General features: G+C 38.7%; 1 protein-coding gene across 4 annotated transcripts in view; it reads right to left on the bottom strand.

The window, feature by feature from the left end:
• Window positions 1-1,180: 1,180 nt before the first annotated feature.
• The window catches only part of p4ha2 (procollagen-proline, 2-oxoglutarate 4-dioxygenase (proline 4-hydroxylase), alpha polypeptide 2), a 32,251-nt gene continuing 22,399 nt past the window's right edge, over window positions 1,181-11,032 (bottom strand). For 2 of the 4 annotated variants that reach the window (XM_050040548.1, XM_050040545.1), the window contains exons 10-16: window positions 10,469-10,568; window positions 9,100-9,153; window positions 7,215-7,274; window positions 7,078-7,143; window positions 4,870-4,938; window positions 4,057-4,153; window positions 1,181-2,058 (exon numbers count right to left, since the gene is read on the bottom strand). In XM_050040548.1, the coding sequence (XP_049896505.1) occupies window positions 1,988-2,058; window positions 4,057-4,153; window positions 4,870-4,938; window positions 7,078-7,143; window positions 7,215-7,274; window positions 9,100-9,153; window positions 10,469-10,568 (517 nt within the window). In that variant the 3' untranslated portion in view covers window positions 1,181-1,987. The remainder of the gene's footprint in view (window positions 2,059-4,056; window positions 4,154-4,869; window positions 4,939-7,077; window positions 7,144-7,214; window positions 7,275-9,099; window positions 9,154-10,468; window positions 10,569-11,032) is intronic. The other 2 variants (XM_050040547.1, XM_050040546.1) reach the window with 2 other exon arrangements.

The raw sequence follows: 11,032 nt of genomic DNA, 5'->3' as shown, positions 1-11,032 counted from the left end.
TGTGAGAAACCATGTGAGATATAGATAGTGAATGAACACACCAAACCTTTTAATAAAAGACACTGTTTATTGACTTGTTTGTTTGCCACCTTGTAGAAAGGGCACAAAATGGAACAATGTAATAATTTAAACACTATATAAATAAAACCATCATGGACATGATTTGGAGGAGATTAATTTCTCTGCCATGTTTGAAGGAAAATAAAAAACACTTTGGGTGCAACTGATAAAGAATGGAGACATAGAAAGATGGTTTAATCACAAAGTAAAGCTGTCAACAATGAAGATACAGTAAGACGATGATGATGATAAACAACAGAGTAAAGTTGTTTTTCTTCAACTCTGTCCTAAATTAATCTCTAAATACCTTGCAGTCAAGGTATTTTTGTAAACGGACATTTTTTAAAGTTGGCAGCCAAATATATATATGAATATGTTTTCAGTGCTTCCCAAAAAAACTTTCTGGACAACTTGAATGTGTGCTCGCATTGTAGAATTGGGCAGTGGTCAACTCGGGTGTAATTTGTAATATCAGAGTATAGAACAGAGTCTACAGTTGCGTCCATACGTCTGAGTCCATCACCAAAAGCTTTTTTTTTTTTTAAATTTTTTATCAAAAGCTGTCCAATGTAAATATGATCCATGTTGGAAATGTAGAAATAGCTGTGGCACTGATGATCATGTCGTGGTCGTGCCCTAAAATTGTCAGTTTCTGGCTGTTAGTCGAGAGAGATTAATAAAATATTTTGGATTGATATGCCTCTAAATCCATCATCATTTTGCACTGGGATTAGATTACAGCTATAAACGTAGGTGCAGATATATCCTTAGAATAGCTTTGTATGCTGCATCCATTACAATTTTACAAAATGGTTGGATGAAGAGCCCCCTGACGTTACGATGTGGTATGTACAACTTATGTCCATCTTACAATTGTAGAGATTGTCACATGTGCTGAGAGGAAACCTGGAGGTTTTTAAGAGACTGGGCCCCAATATCAATGAGTCAAGAGTCACAAGTATGGAGGTATCAAATATAACAGAATAAGTATATAAAAGACAACACTTCCCAAATTCTACTGGTTTTTATTTTCATGTGTTTGTGTTTGTTCTTACTTTGTGGCTGCTATTACGCTTGTCTTAATTGTGGGTTTTTGTAATGTACCACCCTACTATTATTTAAAAAAAAAAAAAAATATTGAATGACAATATTTATCAAAAATGAATACAACTTTTCTTTCTTTCTCTTTAAGAAATGTGCATACAACCTTGAAATAAATCAGATTAATCTGCTCATGCACGTCATTTGGTATGGTAAAGTTTTCATCACATCTCCTGTATGTAACAGATATTAGCTAAATCAATAAGGTCTTATCTGTAACACCACTAAAGCTTTTACTTTGAAAAAGTTGAGTCTCTTTAAAGTGTGAAGAGAAAAAGCTTAGTGGAGCAGTCTGGGGCACTGACAGCATGAACACACAGGTATTAGTTTTTGGTATCAGAGGGGGGGAAAAAGATTTGGCAGAGGACTCAGACATTTGGATCAACCAGTAACTTAATTTAAAATCTGATTTTAGTGACTATTAAATGGGGGTATACTGGCAAACCAAGATTACACTGACATAGTTTCACTTTTTAAAAGTTCATTGGTAAATTCTATTTACATTTTTAATAATTTCTCATCTTAATTCACATGTTTAATTGAGTGGGGGTGGTGTGGGAATGCATGACAGAGAACTGAGCTCTGTATCTTCTGGTAAAAAAAAACAAAAAACAAAACACTTAAGAAATTATCCAGCCATAAAACACATAACAGTGTCACAGTTTCCTCCTGATTTTTTTTTCCTTTATCATGTTGATAAGTTGGGGGAGATAAGTGTTTAAGTGTGTGTCTCTGAGTTGCATTGTTGCCATAGTTAAGGCACTGTTGTGGCTGTATGTGTATGTATGCGAGTGTTCTTGCACATTCCTTAGGAGTGAGTCAAACTTCAGTCCACCTCTGTCAGGCCACAGGGTCTTCTGAACTCTTGTCCTCGCTCGTGAATCCACTTGTTTGACACTGACAAAACAAAACAGAACAAAAGAATGTGAGGACCAGAAATATCAGAGCCAGTTAAGTAATGCCTGTGTTATACAATACAGAGACACTACATGTCTTTATTACCACAGTGTTCCATGTCAGCACATGGTAAATGCTTTCCACCAGTAAGGATAAGTGTGCTCCTTGTAACACACCCTGCCTAATATATCAACACTGTTGTCATGATAAAGCTGCAGCAGTGTTTGATAGATTTCCTTGTTCAGGTGCTAAAATAACTTTGCTTTGTTTGTGCTGAAAAGAAAAATCATCAAGAAAAGTTCAAGATTTTTGTTAAAATATCTTCTCCACTATATTTTTTACGTAGACTCAGGGTCTTTGGGGTTGACCAGAAGCTTATGTTTTTGTTTTATCAGGCTGTGTTAGAAAGCATCATCAGGTTTGGCATGTCAGCGTGGTATGAAAATCTCTCTGTTCACTCTAAATCTAAACTTAACTGTCTGGTCCAGACTGAAATGAAGGTCATAGGGAGGCCTGAAAACTCCTCCTTGAAGTCAATCTATGAAGAGTCTGTCCTCAGACTGGCACAGAGAGCCGTATCCGATCCCGCTTACATCCTCAACTCAGAAAATGTACTGTTACTATCTGGCAAACGATACAGAGCCCCCATCTGCAAGCTTAACAGATTTAAATATTCATTTGTCCCTACCTCTATTAGAATATTAAATAAGGTAACAGTTTGAGATGTGCAATATATGCTGATGCTGTGGTCTATCCCCTTACTGTACTTGTATGGGAACATGTGGGAATGTGTAATGTGTGTATTTATTGTATTTATTGCTGTGTGTATGAGCAGTATAGGTAGTATTGTATTTATTGGTGTGCATACGTGCAACTTTTGTTTATCTGTGTATTTGTTGCGCAAATGTGCAACTCTGTTGTTATTCTGTTGTGCAACTGTGCAACTTTACCTGTCTTCTCCTTCTGTAAGTCTAACTATGGCGGCAGCTTGTCTCAGCTCATGGAGTCCAAGACAAATTTCCCTTCGGAGACAATAAAGTATCTATCTATCTACATCAAAGATCACAAGCAGAACAAGGACACTATGGGCACTATGTGCACAACCTAATCATACTGGGAGCATTTCTTCCTTGCAAAGCCTGGAAAACATATAAACAATGACTTGCCGGAGCTGGCAGCGCTGATAATGAATGCAATGTTACCAAAAGTTTGTTTTAAATTTCCCTCTTAACAATAACAAGCTGAGGTTAGAGATTAGGGAGCTGCTCGTGGTGTCTGAATGGCACTAAGTTGGACTCGTGCATGTGCCAGTCAACTCACCACTAACTAAATCAGTCTGGCACACATGCACACAAGAAAGATATCAGGACTGACAGGATCCTTGGTGCACTATGATCCTGCCACAGTTGCCCACAGAGCCTATTTTAACAATTATCAGTGTTTACTTCTAAAAACCATGTGAATCTGTGTGAAAACCATTTTTCTTTTTTGTTTTGAAGGAGTAAAGCACAAAGCTCATGTGATTTTTATCACACTAATTAAAGCCATGCCCTTTGTTTATAGGAATGACTGCTGTCATTTCAACATTTTACTCTGGAGGCAGTTGGCGAGATGTGCTCATCAGTTGGCGTCATATGCAGTTTAAAGAGAGATTAAGTTGGGTGTCATCAGCCAACACTGAAATGAGACGTGTTCTTGAATAACGAGAGAATTCGGCATCTGCAATGTGCAATACCACAGCACTTTTACAACACTCTGAGGCACCATGCTGTCCACCATATAAACACAAGACAAACAATAAATATAGTTTATTCTTCACATACTACCTTGCACATATTGAGAAAATATTAAGGACTTTCTATGGAATCATATTGAAATGGCATCATATAACATTTAAAATGCGTTATAAATTCATGATTCAAAGCAATTTATCATTAAAAAATGCCTTCAAATGACTTTAATTTCTTGCTCTTGTGATGAATATTTACTTTGACTCACCCCATTTACTTCCTACTAAGACAGGACAGGCTGCGTGCCTGGTCCTATAGTCTCCCTCCCCACTCTTGAAGAGATTGTACCAGAAAACTGCCGTCCCCTGTGGAGAAATGGAACAAAAATGATCCAATGTGCACAATAGAAAAGGAACGTGGGAAAAAAACAAGAACAGATGCTGGGTCAAAGAAGACCTGGAACACACTGTGCATGGCTCATTGCAGACCCAAGTGTTCCTCAAGCAGACTTTTGGTGGCTTGACGACTATACTATCGACGCCATATCGGCAAAGCAAGGAGATTGTGTTAAAGCAAAAGTAGTAGAGTACATCTGAAGTAAAACGTGAAGATACTGAAAGCCTGCAGGGAGAATCTGAGGATCTACTATGTGCCAGAAAATTGGGTGGGAAACAGCATGACTGAATTTGTGGAGCGGCTGATGTGCAAGAAATTGGAAAGAAAAGTTGAACTTAATATTGCCCAAATGCATCAAGCATCTCAGGTCGACTGTAGGTTGCTTTCAAAGCTACAACACAAACAAAGGTGAACTCAGGTTTTAGATTTCATGATATGAGTGTTTAAGTAAGATGTATAGTACAAGCAAGAAACTAAAGTAAAGAAACTTTTGACAGAGAGATCAAGACGTGTATTATTTTCCTTGCCAGACAAAATATTTGGGAAGGATGGGAAAATGAAGATGCCTGATAACTGCAAGCTGACAATGGCAGAGTAAGCACGCTCAACACACTATGAACTGGCACTTAGCCTAGTATTTCTTAACACACAAGTGCACACAAAAAGACACAACTGTTGTCATCACCTTTCTTGGCCAAATCGCTGCTCCAAAGTCAGGGAAGACTGTGGCACCTCCTGCCTCGACATCACTCATCTGAGAAAAGACAACAAACTTGCTGGAGATGGTCTCTTAGGACTCTCCCTTTTCCCTTAAGGCATAATTTGCATCTTTTGAAGTGGGGTTGTATGAGGTACTTCTCCACAGTCAGTGTATTATATACTGTAGATGTCAGTTGGCACGGCACCAGTTTGGAGAAACAGACAGGAGTACCAGCAGAAAAGCGAAGCAATGCAATGCTTAGACAGAGGGCAGCAGCAAAATGTATCTTTGTCACCTAAAAAAAGTCCACAGGCTGCTGGTCAAAAGCTGCTTCGATCAGTTCGTTTGTTGATGTTATTGTAAGATTTTGGTAATTATGAACTAACCCTTTAAAACACCAAAGTCACACAGCAACAGAAACAAACTACCTGATGGAGGCAGCAGTAGACCAGCCACTCCTGCGCTCAGTGATGCTGAACTACTGTTTTTCTCAATGGGTGTCTGGTACTGAGGAGGGTGATGTAACTGCTTCAGTTCCTCGTTGGAAATCGCTAACTGACAGCAAGGTAAGGCAGTGAAAATATTCTTACTACAGCATACACTTAAACTGGTACTTTTAAGGTGGCGAAAAAACATTTTCTTGCTGACTCCTCCACAACGATACATTGCTGAGCTTCTGTTCTGGACTCCAGCCTCAATCCAAGCTGGTGCCGTGCCAACTAACATATACTGTACGCAATACACTGACTTTCGATAAGCACCTCACACAGCCCCACTTCAAAGGATTTGAACCGTCCCCTTAAAAAAACCCTCTCATATTCAACTCAAAGGATGCATCTTTTTTTAGATACATCTGCATTTGTAGCTTAGCAAAAAGCTGTATACATTTGTTTTACTTTTCAGAGCAACATATATAACAAGTCAACATAAGTTATTTTGCTTTTAAGTAACACAAATGTGATAGTAATGCAAATAATATCCTTAAATACACCCAGAAATACAAGTGGAAATACTTCTTTACAAATAACTGCTCAATGTGTGATAAATAACAAGGTCCTGTGATGGTCTTACAAGAAATAAGATGCACAAAATGACAAGTAAGATATTTACACAGCAGTGAAATGTAAGACAGTTGTGCACTACAGTGAGAGAAAACTACGAAGACTGAAGAAATACTTGTTTCAGAGCAAAGGAAAAGGAAGTATGATCTTCTTTTGAACCGAGCCACCAGTTGTTCCACACATTATTTCATCACATTGTTTGATAAGAAAATCCATTTCACGTGACTTAGTTTGGATGATCAGTGGTGTCCCACAATATTTTTCTCCACAAGTCAAAACACTTGTTTGTTGATCTGAAGTGATGGTCTAATTGTGTACTGTAACTTTAAGAGGTGTTGTCCTTGTACCATTTGTTTCAGTGCCATATGAAATATTATCTGAATCATTCTTGGCCGTTATCACAATTGAGTTGGTTTATAATTCTGTCTAAAATGTTTTTAATGAATTCAACGGCTATATTTTATTTCTGTGGTGTTTGCTGCTACAGCACCTGGCTATTGTTTCCCTGCAGCAATCACTGACTTCATTGCTCTGAGTTTTGTTATGTAGTTTTATCTTGTCCATATCTTATGTTCAACTTATTTGGCTACATTTACGATATACGTAAATCAAATATGCACTTCCACATCATGTATCAAGGCAAACAGCAAACTTCAATCAATCACTCATTAGACGGAGAGAAAAGAAAACTAATTTCAAGCGCATACCGCATTCAAAGACGACATATTTTTTTCCTTTTGGGAACTATCGTATTTGTACGACCCAGTGTTAGCAAGGGTAGAATAAAGAGTGGCTACTACATCAGCATGTTAATGGGGGATGCCTGAGAAAACTCTCCACAATATGTACTGGAACTGATTGACAGAAAAACTTCACTCTTAGATAGTTGACATCTAGGTGATGTTATATTTATTCGGCTACAATTTCTCAAAAGTTTTGTAAGTAGTACCTCAAGTAGATCTAAATTTTGAACTACATGACTGTAAAGCCACACTACACACCAAATGAAAGTCAATCAATCCGAGTCCAAGATTGAACCAGAGCTTAAGCAAATGCTCATGAAGCTACAAGACTGAGCCAAGATTTCAGGGGACTGCCTTCAATCAACGGCGACTGGAATGCACGTACTTACGTAGTTCAAAAAAGTCGCCACGCGATTTCCAGTGCCTAATCTTTTGAAAGCATCAGGTTCATCTTTCTACAAAGATAAAATTCAAGAGTGAAAACACACCATGAAAACACTGCTCGCTCACACGCACGTGTACTTACGTAGTTTAGGAAGGTGGCAAGTCTATTTCCGTCGCTCTTCAAGTTGCTGTCAAAAGGACGCTGCAACAGATGGTTAGAACGTTTAACCCTTTTCTAAAAAGACTCAAAGTATGACCCCATCACGAAGGACACTAACTAAACTCACATCAAATGAAATCGACTATCTGTTACAACTAACTTTAAATGATATGCTTAAAAATCTAAAAATAAAATTGAGCACTTATCACTGTATTAGAAGATGTATTAGTTGGTTATTTTTGTAAGGAATATCCACAGACGACATTGACCATTTATCAGCTTACATAATTTGGTACATTCTTAACCTCGGGTCAGTTATGCAATGAGTTTGTTCACACTGACCATTTGTATAATACTGTATTTAACAAATCAGTCATTCTATAGCAAGACTTTAGCCAGCTGTGCAGATGCAAGCACTACACACAGCTATAGATCCTACAAAATTCATAGATGGTTGCCAGATTAACACTCAGACAGACCATAGCTCAGATCCTAGATCAAAGTATAAACGTCCGGGATGGATGGATGTTTTTTCAGCGTATAGCAGAGAAATGAAAGCAAGACAAACCAGCTGCTTGGGAGGCAGACCACATACTTAGATTCAAATGATGGAGGTGATTGTGATATGTCTATGGATACAAGCACATATTTGAATCAGAGGAAATAAATGAGCAGACACATCTGAAAAAAAGCCACAAAAACAATCACAATTACATCACAGTTAACTTAAGTAACACTGAAATGAGGATTGCAATCAAAGACAAATTCAAGAAAAGGTGGCATGAGTAGTGGGAGGAAGAGAGTGATGGTTTAACGGTGATGGTCTTATAAAATGAGAGGCACAGGAAGAAGCAGGAAAAAGGAGACAATAATATCCAGATTAGCAGCACAGTCTTTAAAATGGAAAACACAACACAGAGATGTGACTTTTGCAGACAGGCAAAACTTTTAATGATTCATTGTCAAAGATTCAAAGCTGAGAGAAGGGACGTGATTCAGAGCATCAGCAAGATCAAGTTAAACTTTGCAAGTGGGTCACATCCATGCCCTCCAAACTGGCCCTATACATGCACCCCCCCTCTAAGTTTGTCAACTCAAGTATGTCATTTTTGATAAGCTAAAAACAACACTGATTTTATGTCTTGGACATGGCTGACAGTGTGTCTGGCAGAACCCCAAAGGGTCTTGCTCTCATCAGAGGAGGATGCCTTATAATCAAGGTCCTCTTAACCATTATCCTCAGTCTCAGACACAACCTGATTAGCAGCAAACGTTCGCTGAGAGGTCAAAGTCATTTGAATGGGAGCATAAAGAGAGCACACAGAGCTAAGATAAACAGTTTTGAGCTTTAAATGTGTGTGAACTATCAGTGTCCTCACAGGAACCATACTACCCTGACACCACAGCCGGGGAAACATCAGGGGTTCTCTCACTGGTGCAGGTATGTTATGAGAGGTCAGGCCCTGACGATAAAATTGCATGTAACCTGAACCTAAACAAATATGTGTAAAATGTTCATATTTCTTAAATGTTTTATAAAAACAGCCTGGGATGATATAAACCCCAAAGAACACAGATGGATACAAAATGTACACAGGACATTGAAAACACATCACTATGTTAACTTTAACTTTAGCAAGACGTCCCAATTAAATTAAAGTTATCAAATATAAAGCAAAAAATAATGTCAGCAAACACTGAATTGGATCAAATTGACTTCTCTACTCAATCCAGAGTTTCAGCAACATTTGGCTCACACGTTCTTTTCAATCTGCTTTCAAGGACTTGAAGTATGTCAAGTCATGTCATGCAGATTTCCACATTCACACTTAGTCACACCCTCACTTTCACCCATGAGTGAACTCACCCTTGAGAAGTCATAATGTGGCTCGTACTGTCCTCCAACTCCATAGTTAGCGACCTGGTCGGCAAATGACAATATATTTAAAAACAAATAAACAAACACCCTATAGTTCAATTCAAAAAGATTAAATGAAATACATGTGCATGTGCTGTATCTTTGATCCTGTGAATGTTGCCTTAGAGATCTCCAAATAAGGCAAAATAATTGGTTGATAACATTATTTTTCACAAGGTTAATTAATTTTCATAGTTGAAATCTAAGCTGTAATGAACAATAGGTCTTATTTTGAAAATATTTGCAGTACACCTTGCTACAATTTACAACTCAGCTGTGGACTTAAAGGGACATTGTGTAACATTTTCAGTTGTTTATTGGCAAAAATCGATGTCTGCATTCATAAATATGTCATCATTGGTGTACTATTACCTCCACCAATAATCTGATTTATTTTCATAAAAGGAGAATTTCGGATTTGTTTGTACATTGGGCGGGTAAGTCGTCTGGGGGGTTCCATAACGTTTCGTCATTTTGAGAATACATCAGCGTTTTCATTGAGAGCCAGGCCAGCGCTGCATGACTGAGAAACCGAAGGAGAGAAGCAAGAGGTGCTTCGCTACTACCCCGGCACTACTGCAGCATAACAAAGTCCCACTCTTCGAGCACAACGCAGGATCATGCATGTGCAGCATCACGGGAGACGGAATCCTTGTCGCCAAGAAAGCGCAAAATACCCTGGAAATCCAGAGTTCTCGCAAGAGCACAATTTGAATTTGCTCAGCGAGTCACTCTGGCAATCAGTAATGATGCTCATTACCCATGCCGTTGGAGCCGAGCTGCACCAATCACATTGGTGTATCTGATATAGGCGGGCCAGAGGCGAGCTAAACAGATGACGACAGCGCTGCGACGACGAAGTCCGGAATCAGTCAGTAAACATTGCAAGATGGCTACGGATGAACACCAGTTGTTTGAAACGGCTTTGGCCGCTACAATGAACGAGTTAATAGTCCTACGTTGTAAACACAGCCAGCATGGTGAGGAGGGGGTTTGTCAAACTCAATTCATCCCTTCAAAAGGCTTTAAGGACACTATGCAATCCTTTGTCTTACTGTGTGATGACTGCGGTGTTATTTTTTACCCTTTTTTTGTCTTACTGTCCACTGTTGTACTTATTTTGCTTCATTTACATTTTTTGTGCGACTGTTTTTGACATACACACAGTCCTGAGTCACATGCTGTGTATCTCACTTTCATTTTAACGAGTGCTAATGTTGTCTAAATAAAAAAGGGTGCATATTAGATTTCTGTGTAATATGTGACATGATGATGTAGTAATATCTGTAAATCTGTCATATGTAATGCACTACATTACCTGTAGTAACTCTGCAGTGTCCACTGTAAGGCCTGTGATGTCTTGTATTCTCTGATTGACTCTGTCAATCACAGGGTCGTCCTCTCCTTCCAACCATGCACTGGAAAAAAACAAAAAAGTGTACAGACAGTATAAGCACGTAGTACAGTGAGTGCATACATGCATACACATTAACACTGGGTGGGCGTGGGATGTTAAGGTCAGACTTGGCACTGGGGGCTGGACATTTCAGTTTCTGTCTTTCTTCACCTGCACCTCGTCAGCAATCAGTCCTGGTAATTCGGACTAAGTGAAAAGTTTTTACCAGATTTTCCACACGGCTCTACTGTTTTAGTGGTGCAGTTACGTGTCATAAACCAGTTGCCAACCACTTGCTAGGACTTGCTAATGTCCTACTCAGGGCTTGACACTAACTTTTTTTCCCAAGGAGCACATGTGCTCCTAAGTTGAAAAAGTAAGGAGCGCACAAAGAACTTTAGGGGCACAATGTAAATTGATCAAATAATGTGTTTTCCGTAATAAACGTGATGCAAATAGACATTTACAAGCAAAATTATTTAATGA

This window comes from Epinephelus moara, chromosome 3 (genome assembly GCF_006386435.1).
Source record: "Epinephelus moara isolate mb chromosome 3, YSFRI_EMoa_1.0, whole genome shotgun sequence".
In the NCBI taxonomy this organism is placed as follows: domain Eukaryota; kingdom Metazoa; phylum Chordata; class Actinopteri; order Perciformes; family Serranidae; genus Epinephelus; species Epinephelus moara.
Note: the sequence above shows the minus strand (reverse complement) of the source record. Positions and strands in the feature narration are given on the sequence as shown.